The sequence below is a fragment of the Falco biarmicus genome, chromosome 7 (genome assembly GCF_023638135.1).
Source record: "Falco biarmicus isolate bFalBia1 chromosome 7, bFalBia1.pri, whole genome shotgun sequence".
Lineage (NCBI taxonomy): Eukaryota > Metazoa > Chordata > Aves > Falconiformes > Falconidae > Falco > Falco biarmicus.
In genome coordinates, this window is record NC_079294.1 from 73191249 (window position 1) to 73205164 (window position 13916).

The 13916-nt window shown below is 57.3% G+C and overlaps 1 protein-coding gene across 3 annotated transcripts in view; it reads left to right on the forward strand.

Annotated features, from left to right (window-relative positions):
• The first annotated feature begins 1371 nt into the window (after positions 1-1371).
• Positions 1372-13916, forward strand: part of RBPMS2 (RNA binding protein, mRNA processing factor 2) — a 29443-nt gene continuing 16898 nt past the window's right edge. For 2 of the 3 annotated variants that reach the window (XM_056347073.1, XM_056347074.1), the window contains exon 1: positions 1373-1716. In XM_056347073.1, the coding sequence (XP_056203048.1) occupies positions 1657-1716 (60 nt within the window). In that variant the 5' untranslated portion in view covers positions 1373-1656. Of the gene's footprint in view, positions 1717-13916 lie in introns of all 3 variants that reach the window. The other variant, XM_056347076.1, reaches the window with a different exon arrangement.

Sequence of the window (13916 nt, forward strand, 5' to 3'; positions counted from 1 at the left end):
TGGATGATCCTTGTGCATGGGGGCAGCTGAGTTTAGGGTTAAAGTTTCATGGGGAGCCTCTGCATAACCAGGTGGCAAAGCCAGTCAGGGGCTGGGGCTTGAACAGGGCAGTAAACCCAGGTGTCAGCAGAGAAATCAGCTGTGATTGCCCCCAGCCAGGCTCACACTTCTTCACAACACGCACATGAGCAAAACGTCATCCCTGAGCTACTGCTGGAGGCAAGTTGTCACTTGGAGCCAGTCATGGACTGAATATTTTGAAGTGACTTTCAGTGCAGTTGGCACAGGCCGTGGGTGCATTAGAGTATCTCCAGCCAGGGCTAACCCTGGCAAGCCAAGGATGGGGAGCACATGTTGCTTTTGCATTGTGGGGGGGCTATAGGACTGCCGGGGCCGGGTAGGGCTGATGTTTCCTCTCACTTTCACCCAGCCTTGGTGCTGAGAAAGCAGTGAGGACTGGGTACTAGCAACGCTGGTGAAGCTAAGTGGCTTAATGTGATCCCCTGAACATCTCCTACTTGGCAGGTTAACCCCGAACCCTTGGGGTTTGTCTCGCACAGGGACCGAGCTGTGGGGCGCGACATGCAGGATTGAGCCACATGCCCCATTTTCTGCTCCCGTTATGTCCCCAGCTGCGGGCTGCCCTTTTGCATGAAGGCCTGGAAGAAGGCGGGACCCTCTTCGCCCTCTCCAACTGTCATAGCGGAGATGGGAAGGGGTCAGGCTGCTCCCCGGGCACGGTGGGGGGCCCGCAGCAGGGCCGGGAGCCCTGCCAGGGCCTGGCCCCAGCCCGTGCCAGCCTCCCCGCCTGCCTCGTTGGGATGAGGCCGGTTCGGCAGCAGCGCAGGCAGAAGATGGACAGATGGACGTGCCCAGCCCTGTGCCTCCTCCCAGGCCCGACAAGCAGGGCTGTGCCCCTGGCACCTCCCGGCTGTCACTGGGGCCGGGGGGCCGCTGTCCTGAGCCCCTGAGGCCGCTGTCCCGGAGGATGCGGGGCCGCTGTCCTGAGCCCCCGGGGCCGCTGTTCCCCATCAGGCGGTTACGGGGTTGCCGGCCCAGGGCCGTGGGGCTGCGGTCCCCCACGCGGACCCCCGCGGGGCTCGGCCACATCCCCCTGCCCCGGGGACACCCGGGGGGGCAGCCCCGTGCCGCCGCGGCGGAGAGACCGGCGGGCCCTTTAAGAAAGTCAAAGCCCGAAAGTTCATCAAAGTTGAGAAAGTTTTTCGTGGAAAGGAGGGGGGTTAAATAATTAAAATAACTCGAGCCCAACAAAAAAAAAAAAAAGCCCCGCACCCCCCGGGGAGGCGGGCCAGGCCGGGATTGGCGGCGGGCGGCCCGGGGGCGGCCCCGGGCGGGCGGGGCGGCGGCGGGCGGGTCCCGGCCCCGCTGCTCGGTGCGCGGCGGCGGCGGCGGCACCGGAGCGGCGGCGGGGGGCTGGGGCGCGTCGGCCCCGCAGCTGCGGCTCGTTGCGCTCCGCTCGGCCCCGCTCCGCCCGGCCCGGCCCGGCCATTAACAGCGGCGCGGTCCCGGGACGCCGCATGTGAGCCGGGAGGGCAGCACCGCCCCGCACCGCCCCCGCACCGGCCCCGCGGAGCTCCAGAGCAGCCGGTACCACTCCCGCCCCTCTGCCCCGGCACTCCACCACCCCACCCCACCATGAGCAACCTCAACAAGGACACCGAGCACACCAACGGCAGCGGCAACGTCGAGGAGGAGGTAGGCGCCAGGGACGCGGTTGGGGTACCGGGGCTTCGGGGAACCGGGGATGGAGCGCGGCGGTGGGAAATCGGGGATGGGGCCGCGGGGAGCTCGGGATGCGGTACCGGGGCGGTGGGGAACCGGGGATGGGGCGTCGGGGATGCAGCACCGGGGCCGGAGAGCAGCGCCGTGGTCGGGGAGCCGAGGACCCGGAGCTGGATCCCCGGGGTCGTCAGGGAACCGGAGGCGAGGTGCTGGGGAGCTGGGACCGGGCCCTGGCAGCCGGGGTACGGAGGTGTCGGGGCCGGGCCGTCCCGGAGAGTGGGTAGGGGCTGGGGGTCAGGCAGGGCGAGCCCCGACTGGGGGTCCCCGACGTCAGCCCAGGGTCCCTGCAGGGCAGGGGACTGGCAGGTCCCCGCTCCCTTCTGCCTAGCCAGTGCCCGGGGGCACGGTGTGCCTCCCCAGGCCCCTGGGGCTGGAGGGCACCAGGCTCCTGCCTCCAGGCAGCGCTCTGCCCGTGTGGGCTGCTGGGGATGTGCTTGGACCGCGGTGGTGGAGACCTTGCCCCGGTTCCCCATGTGCTGGCAGCCTGGCTGGGGCTGGAGGGCTGCGAGCCACCCTGCCAGCAGCCCCCTTCGTCTGGATGGCCGTTGCAAGCCAGAGCCTGGGTGCTGCTGGACCCTGTGCTGGAAGGGCTGCAAGGGTTGCTTGTCCGTAGCCACGTGCAGAAGCTGAGCTTCCAACCCTGCATATTTGCTCTCCATCTGTTGGAGCTGCTGACTGGGAGCTAGCATTGCTGCTGGTGCAGTGCCTCTCTTGTTGCACCCCTTGAGCAGGCATTGGTGCGGTGGGCTGCAGGCTGCTCTCCATCTTGGAGAGGGCACTGGAAAACGCCTGGCCTCAGTAGCATTTTGCTGCAGTCCTCCGCGCCTGGCCCTCGGGACCGGGGAGATGCTCTGTCCCCTCCCCTTGCTCTCCTCCAGTGCGCCGTGCACTCGTGCCGCCGCAACATGGCGCCTGGCTTGCTCCACCACCCACCGGAGCTGGAGGGTCCCCATGCACCAGCTGTCTTGGGGCTGTCACACCTGCTGGTCTTCAACCCTGGCATGGGGGGACCCGGGTAATGGGGTGGAATGGATTGGCAGGCGCTGTCTGTAGTGTTTCTCTCCCCTGCATGGAGCAGGGCTTGGGTGATGTGACGGGATGTGCATGTGATGCTGCTGGTGACATGGGTGGCACTGGTGTGGGTGGGTAGAGAGACAGAACACCTGGGGCCCTGGGAAGCCTCTCTGGTGCGGGGAGGCTCGGTACCAGGGGGTTTCATGGGCTGTGCACGCATGTGCAGAAGACTCAATGAGTCTCCTTGATCCAATTATTCACTGGCCTGCAAAGCTTCCTGAGGTTGATGCTGCTTGGTGCATCCCAGTGGCGTTGCTCTGGCTGGGCTGGTGCCTCATGGGTGGTGGCTGGGTGAGGTCTTGGTGCTGGGGCAGAGCCAGCTCATTCCCTACGGCCAGGTGGTGGTTTGGTGAAGTGGGTGCTGGAAGCTATTGCATTTTGGGAGCCTGGAAATCCTAGCCCTTTGGGGAGGCTGGGCTGCCCTGGAGTGATGATGCTTGGTGGCTGAAAAATGGAATTAAAGATTGCATCCCTGGGGGATGGGGAAGGGGTTGAGCAGAAGTGGCCCCTGCTCTCCATCGTGCCACCTCTGAGTGTGTGTGTGGAGGGGCACAGTCCAGTCCACCCTGCCAGAAGGTCTGAAGCCTCTCTGGGTGCATTTGTCACCCTGCACCTGGTGGTGCAGCAAAGGACTGATTACCCTGGAGGTGGCTGAGGATGCCTGGGAGGTGGTGGGCTGGGACTGGGGGATGGTGTCCCTGTCCCTGGTGGGGCTGCTGTTGGAAAGCCCCCTCTGCCAGGGTGCATTACAAATAACTCTGTGGGTGATGAGCTACTGGTTGGGCTCTGTGGTGGCCGCTCTCAGCCTATAGGAGCCCTCTGAACGCTTGTCTTTCCTTATGTCTTCCTGGCTGACCAGAAGCTGTTCCTCACAGCAGATGAAGCTAATGGTGACACAAGGAGTGACCTTGTGTTCAGGGTCCCAGCATGATCTGTGGGGCTTAATCCCTCATCCCACCCAAATTCTTGCCCAGAGCTCCCCTTGATATGTAATAAATATGTTTAGTGCAAAGTGGAATCAGTCAGTCCCAGCGTATGCAGGAGGGTGTGCTGGAATATTTTTCCACACTGTGTGGATAATGCTGCCAGATCCTGGTGCTGCAGACACTCCTCCGTTCCTGCTCCCCCCCTCCCACCTCTGCTGGGAGTCTCCTTTGCTGCCCCCCCAAGTGTTTGCAGAAGGGTGCTGTGTGCCCCAGAATGGTGGGATGAAGCTCCCAAATTCAGCTTTTCCCTTTATCTTATCTGTGAGCCCCTGGATCTCGCAGCCACTTCCTGCCCGGTGACATGCGGAGGACAGGAATGCCTCTTGCTCCTCTCGAGGCCGTTAACGGGAATGTTAAACAAACAGGGCCTAATGTCAGTCCCTGCTGTTCCTCACCAGACACCTCCCCAAACTTGGTCCCTCCCCACTTGCAGCTATCTTCTGTTTAGTTTTGCAGGCAGCCGCCGATCTGCGTGACGTGATGGTGTGCGTCCCAGTGCTGCCGAGGGGCCGTGTGAGACAGGCGGCTGCTGAGGTGGTGCATGCCCCTGCCTGGGGCAGCTGCTGAGGTGATGCACGCCCCTGCCGCAGGCAGCTTGCTCCAGCAGCCGGACCAGCTTGGGGGCTTGCCGTGGGTAGTGTGGGTGTGCTTGTGGCCGTGTTGCAATAAGGAGCCCCAGGGTTTGCCTTGCTGTTTTGGGTGACTGATGCAGAAGTGTTGCTTCTACACTGCATGTTCATCCTTGCTCTCCCAGAAGGTCACTGGGAAGCTGTAGGTCTGTGGGCAGTGGGGTGGTTCTGGAGCTGGCTGTCTGATGCCTAAAGCAGGTGGCTGAAGTCAGCGGTTATCCCCTGTGTCCTCTTGGTCAGTCTCGAGAGCCTGCTTGCAGCTCCGTGATGGTGTCTGCCGCTGCTGTGGTAGAGCTTGGACATTGTGGACTGCTGAACATGGAGAGCATTAAATGTGAGGTTGTGCTGGGTGGGCAGAGCCCAGATGAGGTCCAGGAGAAACTACCTGGCTCAGCTCTGCTAGGAGAGGATCATCTTCTGTGCTGAGCCATGGCAAGGCTGCAGGTGTTGCCCATTACAGCGAGACAATGACACTAGGGGAGGCAGAAGGTTCTCGGCTTCCAGACCTCCTCCTCAGCAGCAAGTAGTTCATCCCTGGCCTTGCTTAGCTGTTGCAAGCTGAGGCTGCCAGAACCACCCAGGAATGCCACTGGTGAGCAGCCTGTGTTACGTGCTGGATGTCTGTAGCACTTCATGGACTGGTGCCAGGCATCTCTTGATTTCTGTAATCTCTGCTTGAGTGGACCTAGATAGCTCTTGCATGCATGGATTCTAGCTCTCTGACTTGAAACGAATAAGGTTAATATAATTTCTGAAGTCAAATGACTATGATGCTGCTCTTTGCTACAAAGAACTTGAGGGTGTAGTAGGTATGGTCACCACTTACTAATCCTTTTGTATGTGGTCTGGCTGAAGCATGATGGTGCTTGAGAGCTGTTTTCATGCATCATGAAAGTCCCCTTAATGTTAGATTCAGCTTTGTTAGTGACAGATTGTTGGCTGAGCGAATACCCTGAAGTCACCGTGAACACAGAGGTTCTGGGAACCAGTGTGTTCCCAGACCTCTTCTTGGTCTGTTGATGAGTTGCTGTTACTGGGGGAGAGACATGGGAATCTCCCTCTTATCTCTTCACATCCTTGTGCCTTTGTAAGTACCTGGTAAAGGAGCTTCCTTCTCCTGTCTTTCTCTTTCAAATCTAAGTTTTAGACATGAGTCTAAGTTGCTTTGAGCATCAGTATCCCAACTAGTCCCCGTGACGGAGTAACTGTTCTTCCTCTTGCTACCTGGCTTTGTAGCTGGTCTAGTAAATGAGACCCAGCTTCAGAAATTAGTCTTCCTCCCTGGCTGATCTGAGGAGTTGCTGAGCAGAGCTTTCCCTCAAAAATGAAGGGGTTTCTGGTGGTGCCTGCAGAAGTTGTTATGAAGGACCAAACCCAAAGGCTCCCTTGCTAGCAAGTGACTCTGCTTTCCCCTCACCAAAGTAGGAAGGATGCCCTTGGAGAGGTCTGGAAGGTGACTAAGAGTGGTTCAGGCTTTGTTGTCCTTCCTTGTGCTTCTACTAGGGGAACTGGTGCTGTGGGAAGTCAGGTGTGACTCAAACTGGTATGGAAGGCTTTTGGAGCCAAAAGAACCTTTGGGCCTGCTGGTCTTTGCCATGTGAAGTCATGAAGACTTTGCTACTTGGATCACAGAGCAATGCTTCTGCCTGTCCTGGACCTCAGAGTGCCTGAAGTAAAAGCTTCTGCTTGAAGCCTCACCAGGGTGTGAGTGTGGAAGTGAGGTGGTCAGCACCTCGCCTACCCTGCTCAGCACTTTCCCTTCAGGAGTACCAGGTGCTAACTGAGAGCCAGTAGCCTCCCTGGGGCTGGAGACCAGCAATCTCAGAAGTGTGTTCTTGGGGATGTCTGTACATCACAGGCCACCCCTGGAGTGGGGAAGTACCTTCTGCAGCAGCAGCCACCATTACACGAGGATGGCTCATGTGGTAGAGGCTGTAAGTGGAAGAATTAATTTGTGCTTTAAAAGACCTGTGTGCCACGTGGGATGGCTGAAACTGAATTCCTCCCGCATGCCTGGAGCTGCAGAGCTGGACCTGGTGAGGGAGCAGGGCAGTGGAATGCAGCTCCAGCACTGGAGCTGCTGAACCTGGGCCATACTGAGGTTGTCTGCGTAGCTGTGGTTCTGAGCCAGCCCAGTGTCTGAGGAGGGATGCTGGGTCAGGCAGTGGTACCAGCACTGTGAGGAGATGTCTGCCAGGAGACCCTGCCATTGCTGCAGTAGCAGTGGATGCTGCTGGCTTGGTGAGGACACTGACCGCTGCACTGTAGGGTCATGGTGTGGTTGAGAGGCTGCCTGTCCCAGAGCCTGCTGTCCTCCTCAGCTCAGCCCCAACAAAGAGGGCCGTTGAGACGCTTTGGATGATGGCTGGACAGCAGGTGAATGTGGAGCTAGAAGCTTACACAAGGTCTAGGCTCTCCTTGATGTGTTGGGGGTGGTGAGGCTTTCTTTGGCCCCAGGGCTCACCTGCTGGCTCTTGCTTGGAGATGAGAAGAGGGATAGTGCTGACACTTGCTCTGTACATCTGTCTGGTGAACATTATCTCCTGCACCTAGATCTGTGGACAGGGACAAGATGTTGACCTGTGGCTGTGTGCCCTATGGGAAGGAACAGTCTCAAGCCCAGCTGGACAATTGTTATCCAGTGGTAGGGCGGGATGGCAGAGCATAGCTATGAGATCCTGCCTCCAGCCAGCCCAGTGGCTGCTGCAGTGGGTTTCTCTGGAGGACAGTTGCATGGGACTGTGTGTGCTGACCTTGCAAATTTCTCTCCTTGATCACTGAGCCCAAACCTACCTGGCCGCAGACTGTGGTTGCTGGAAACCCAAGGACCTAGTAGGGCAGTCTTACCTATGTGGAGGACCTCCAGCCCTGCTGTGTAGCCCAGAAGAGGCTATGGAAACATTGTACCTCCTGCTCTGGGGGGTGCATTGCCTCCTGTGCCGCAAGGGATGTGGGGTGGGTTCTTGCATTAGTGCAGGGTCGGGTCTCAGTACGTGGCTGTGTGTCAGAAGCTGCTGGCCTGGGGATGTGTGTCCCTCCTACCTGCTTTCGAGGGCAGGAGGCTGGTGTCTGTCTGCACATGTGACTCTCTGGGGTCACCTATAGCAGTGGCTTGAAGTGCAGAGCAAGCTACAGACTTGGAGAGGGCACCCAGCTCCTGGGAGATACCAGAGGAGGGAGGGAAACCTTGCCTCCTGTGGTTTCCCTGCCTGCAGTAGGATGCCAGTGGGGAGCTAGCTGGGGCACGGTCCCCACTAGAAGCTGGTCATAAATCTTGGGCTGTGTCATATCCATTCTTACTGTGTGCTGCTCCCCAGGCTCTCCTGGGCTGGTGGCCTTACCTCTCTCTGCCTTGCCCTCTATATTGTGTGGGCTGGGTACCTACCTGTGGTCCTGTGGGGGGAGTGCCCTGTGGTGCAGAGGGAGATCAGGGCATGATGCTGCCTAGGGTCGGAATGTCTGGTCCCTCTTTGGGCAGCACAGCTCCTGCCCACTGCCTAGTGGCCCTGTCTTGCCAAGAGCTGGACTAATGCAATGGTGACATAGTCCTGTGGGTACTTGTCATCCTATTGGTGTCCCCAAAGGTCTCCCTGTGACTGGGGTGACACTCCAATAACCGCTGTCAACAGTGGAGAGCTGTTGCAAACTTTCATCTTGCCATCACTTGGGTTTTGTGGACAACTTGCTTGCTGTTGGGCCATGGAGATGCGAGGCATGCTCCACGGGGCTGTGGCATGGCTGTTAGCATGCTGCCCTGCATCGGGTTGATTTGAGGATAATCAGTGTGCCTCTCTGGGTGTGTCCTGGCTCTGTGGACAGAGGAGGCAGAGGACTGAAAAGTGCCCAGGAATTGCCTTGCAGTGAGGTGAAGCAGAGAGATTTACTCTACCTGAGATGAGACTGTACCTTGTGAGAGTCCTGCATCCAGACCAATGTCTTCTCAGGGCAGAGGCTGGCAGGAATGCTTCTTACCTCTGTGCCTCCTGCCAGGATAACAAATGCCTGGGCATGGGCAGGAGGAGCTGGTCTGCAGCAGGCTTACCTGGTGCGATAGCTGTCTCCGTGGGTAAGGTCTGTGGCTCTAGCTGATGGTGAGATGTGTCTGTAGGTCCCTGAACATCAGAACACCCAGCAGATGTGCTGCTGGGCCTCTGGAGCCAGAGGCTTACTGCAGTGGGCTGGGTAGTGCAAGCATGGATGTGAGTGTCCTTCAGCAGCATGTTGGCTGTAATACTTGTGCATGTCTCTTCTAGCTCAGGAGACCCCTTGGCTAGGTGGAAGGCTGTGATAGCATCCTGAGGATGCTCAACTGGCCATATCCCTGAGCTGGGCAACTGCCCTGTTGGCACAGTAATCTCTTGGGAGTTGTGTGGCTGGCATCCCTAAATGTTTCAACAGCTTTGAAACTCTGCTGTGGCCCAAGCTCCCTTGGGTGCCATCCCTTCCATGAGATCCTGCAGAGGTGCAGGGGATGGAACTCGGTAGTGGAGAGCCGGGGGGAGTCTCCGCTGCAGGGCTATGCCAGCAGCGCTTCCTCTGCTGGGGCTGGGGACTATTCTTGGGTGCTGTCCCGTTGTGCCTGGACTTATCGGCTCCCATGTGCTTCCTGCTCTGCCGGCCAGAGGCTGGTGCCTCTCCCAGCTTCCCCCACTGCTTGAACGCCTTCCTAGCCTGACCGCAGGGGTGGTTGAGCCCCATTGATGTGCCTTTGCCTGACATGAAGGAAGAGCAATGCTGGGGAGGGGCTGATCCAGCTATAAGCAGTGTCACATGTGAAATGCCCCAGCCTTGGGGACAAAATACTTTCACACTCAGGTTTGCTTGTGGTCAGCTTGCCTTCCTCCTTTTTGGAAAGCAGGATGTTGGTCCTTGGGTGTCTTTTGTGCAAAAGGCTGATTTTGGAGAGAAATGCCCGAAGCCCTCCTTGCTTCAAGTGCTGGGGGAAGTTCAAGACCCTCTTTCCCCTCTGGGGATGGGGGAACATCTTTCCGGTGTGTGTGTGGGGTGCCCTGTGGGTGCTTGGGGCTTCCTGGATAGAGCAGCTTCTGGTCTGATCCTGCACTGGGGTTCAGTGCTACCCTACCTGCCGGTGCTGCGAGGACATTGGAGCTCTGCCAGTGCTGGAATTGCAAGCAGGCAGCCAGCTCTTGCAGCCTCCCTGCTCTTGAGCCCCACAGGTGTCAGGGAAACTGAGGCATGGAGTGGTGAAGGAGCCTGTTGGCCAGCCCCTTCCCCTTGGGAGGCACACTCGGTGGTGGTGGGGCTGCCCTGCTTTCTGCCTAAGCTGTCCCTAGCACAGACGAGCCATCTCCCTGTCCCAGCTTTCCCCTGCCCTGCATTGCTGGGGCAGGGACCCTGCAGCCCCAGTCCCAGGTGAGGGTGTGCTCTCATTTTGAAGCATTGGCTGGGGAGCTGAGCGCTTCCCTCCCTGCAGCCCTGTTTTCAAGCTCGCTTCCCTGCCTCTTGCTGCTGTGCCTTATAAGTCCTGGCTCCCGGAGCAGCTTGCTGCATTCCAGCAGCCTCGTGTCAAATGGCCCTGGCTGCATGGCTGTGGCCAGGGCTGGGCTCTGCATCCCCCTGTGGCTCGGCCTGGGTGCTGGGGGCCCCCAGCTGGGATGCTTTCCCATGGGAAGAGCTGTAGCCTGTGTGTCTGAGCTGCTGGGACCTCAGGGTGGCTGCCTGGAGTGGGCACTGCACTTGAGGTGCTGTGGCAGAGCTTGTCCCTGTCGTCAGCAGTGTGCTGTGGGGCTCCCTTCTGCTGGTGGCATAGGAAAAAGGCTCGGTGGACATACTGGTGTGAATGAGTGGGAGATGGCTTGCCTCCAGGAAAAAATGGCATTTAGCTGGGAGTGACTTCCTGGAGATGGGGATGTCTGGTGCCATGGTGTGGATGAAGCACTGGGGCATGCTTCTGCTGTAGCTGGCCTCAGGTGTTTCCTAATAGCTGGTGGTAAAGGCTTGTGTGTGTTGGGTGCTGTGAGCATGGCCCTGGGACCTGGCCAATTTTGGGGGGCTACAGCGGCCACAGCTGAGCATAAGCAGGGCTGTAGGTAATGCAGCAATAGGGCTGATCAGGCAGGAGGGAGGGTCAGCCTTGCTGGCTTCTGGGAGGATTCAGAGCTGTCTGTTAACAAAAGCTCAGTGCTGGAGACCTACCAGAGCGGCCTCGCTGGAGGTGGGTACTTGTGCCTTTGCACCTATGTTTCTGACATAGCTTGACCCTTCTGGGCTGCAGGGCAGTGTCTGGCTCTGCTTGGGACTCCCTTTCAAGAGCTCTTATTTAAAAGCAGATGTGGCCAGGAGATGTGGATGCTGTAAAATCCATGCTGACCTCCTGGCAGTGCTGGGGCTGTGGTAGGAACAGGCAGTAACAGGCAGTGTTGCTGTTTGGCTTCTTTAAAGCCTTGGTGCTAAGTACCTGGCTATGCTTGCTAGGTGTGTGTCCCTTCTGGGAGACACAGCTGTGTAAGGACTGCTTTAAAGCCATGACAAATTGAACACTGAATGGGTTTGTCCTTGTCCCTCCCTCTCTCCCTTCTGAGTGGGAGGCTATGCTGGGATCCTTCCTTTCTGAGATGGCTTAGATGGTCTTGTCCCTCCTGGCACATGTCTGCCATGGTGGTGATGATGATGATGGCATCCATGGCCCAGGTGTTGTGTGCCCAGCGGGTCCTGTCAATCCAGGTGGAGAAGGCCACAAGCTTTTTGGGGAAAACCTGCAGGGAGAGGAAGGTTGGGGGGGTTCGCCCAGGTAGGACACAGTGATGGGATGTTGTGGTGTCCCGTCACCATGAGTGGTGAGCCCATCCCACCTTACCTGGGGGAAGATGACATAGTGAGCCACCAGCCTGGGTGCCAGTGGGGCTGAGCCTGCTCCAACCTCCATCCAAGCAGCCCATAACTGTGCACAGCTGATCGTTAAAGCAATTAGCAGAGCTGCACTGTATCAGGGGAAATTTAGGTTGGCTGTCCTTCTCCTGTTCCGCAAAGCACCCTGTCCCTCTGGGTGGCCATGCAGCCCCTGGAGAGGTGCACCCTGTCCCCACATCCTCCATCTCTGCCAGGTATTTGGACTGGGGACATCCCCAAAGGGGGCAGGGATGAGGAAGGGAAAGCATTTTCTGCAGGGCCTCCAGCTGTGTGACCCTGCTGGGCTGTCTTAGGCAAGAGCTGCTCCTTACCCCACTGCCCTGCTTCTCTCTGTGCATGTGTGTCTGGTTAAGACCAGTTGTCCTGGGTGAGATGGAATTGCTCTCACCTGGTATCACATTTTGAGTGGTTGGTAGCAGAGGCTAAGAGTGAGCATTCCTGGAGATCTTTCTGCTGTATCTTCAAGCTCCTGCTGAACATCCAGTTTGGTCTAGGCAGTTCCTGATCTAGCCCAGGGTGGAGATAGATGTAGAGAGATGTACACATTTTTCTTTTTTGTCCTGTGGCTTTTCCAGCTGCTTTGTGGGGAGGCTGGATAGCTACATGGATCTGGGATTTGGTGGCAGGGAGTTAAAGCAGGGCAAATGTACTTAAGCAGAAGCCTGCCCTGTCTTGGCATGTTGAGTGCAAGGGCTGGAAGCCTGGATTCATTAGCCCTGGGTGGTCCTGGTGGCCTTTAAAAGCCTGCAGGACTTAGCCTGCAAAGGGGTGACTGGAGAGTCCCAATTCAGTTAATACACTGGAAGATGCTCATCCAGACCCTCTTGCCCTAATCAGTGGTTTCCTCTTTCTAGGAGCAGAGGGAGGAGGCTGGACTCCTGATCACCTTTGCTTTCTGATTGTTGCTGATCCCATGTTCACACCTGATCTCAGAAGTGATCTCACTCTGCCCCTTGAATGTATTGCTCTGGTCTCTCACCAGCCTTGCCCTCCCTTCCCTGAATGACTTAGTCTTGCTTTCCCCTTTTTCTAGATCACTTATGGATGTGCTGAATTGCAGAGATCTCAGAAAACCAACCACTTGGTTTCATTGCTTCTGACAAGCTCTTCTGAGCAGAGACCTTCCTCGGTCCATCTTGAGGTCCTTGGGGAAACCTTATTGCAAGATGTTAGTTGGTGGTATTTGGAGTTGCCCAGGCTTTCCTTGGGGTGATGCCAGCCCTTGGCAGGTGCTGTGGGTTGGCTGGGATCCCCTTTCCAATGCTGTGTATGGTGACAGACAGGACCTGGAGGCCAAGGGAAGCTTTTAGCTTGTGAGAGAAGGTCTCTTGCTCCTGTCCTTGGCAGCCACTTGTGGGGCTGGCATTAGGAGCTCTTGACCTCTGACAAAGAGCTTTCCTAGCACCTGTGTTGCTCTGTTCTGGCTGTTTTAAGGGCTCAGAGTAGTTGCCTTTCCCTGAGCAACTGTGCATCTTCCATTCTGTCACGCCTGTCGTAAGGACTTACTTAGCAACACATCACAGGACCATTTAGAGACTCTGCAGGGATGCAGATTTCTATCTGCTTGGAAGAAACATCCATTCTGGGGTCTGAGCACACTCAGATCCTGAAATATTGAAAAGGGATGGTGCTCTCGCATGGCTGAGGCAGATACGTGCCACCACACTCTGCACAGTCCTGCAAGAGATGGCCGTGTGTCTTCTGGGAATGCACTGCAGGTGCTCCATGTAGCTCATGCTGAAGCGCAAGCGCCAAAGTCTTAAAGGCAGCCAGGAAGCTGAGAGAGTGCCATTGCCAGCTCTGTCTGGGCATGAGGTGGCCCTGGAGTGATGCATCAGATAAGGGGCTGAGCCAGGTGGGGGGACTGTGAGACTGAGCCTGGGCAGGGGAAGTGTTTCTGGAGTGGTCCAGATAGCATCCTGCTTCCCTTGACAGGGCAAAGAAAAAGCTGGGGTGTATGGTAGGGCTGTCCATGCAGAGGAACTGGGGAGGAGATGGGAAGCATGCCAGTGTTGGAGGAAAGGATGCTCAGTGGTCACATTCTGCAGCAGCTTTGAGGGATGCCAGGCTAGAGAAGGGCTCTGCACACCAAGGGGGGTGATAGCAGCCTGCTGGGGTATTCATGGGGTGGTGGTAGCCCTTAGTCTCAGCATGCACAGAGAGCAGAGGATCCCAAGACTCTATGATCACTGTCTGTCCTGGAGGGCTTAAGCTGCCCCTTGAGATGATATGAAGGGTATGTCTCTGCCCTGGCAGGACTGTCTTGGCCACAGGAGCTCAAGGAGGCGTGTTCTTTCTCCTGTAAACAGGAGAAACTTCCCTGCTTTGGTGCTCAGTTGATATGCTGTAATGTTTATGCCTTAGTAAGCACAACTTCACGTGAACTATTAGAGATATTTCAACAGATTATCTATTGGAATCTTCCTCTGGTACCATATTTTTGCTTATACATGCTGAGTGAATTTGGACTTGGTACATGACTTCTGTAGCTTGGGAAGAGGAGCAGCCTACATGGCCTTGGTGCAGCACAGCTGGCTTTTGGCTGGGCACAACA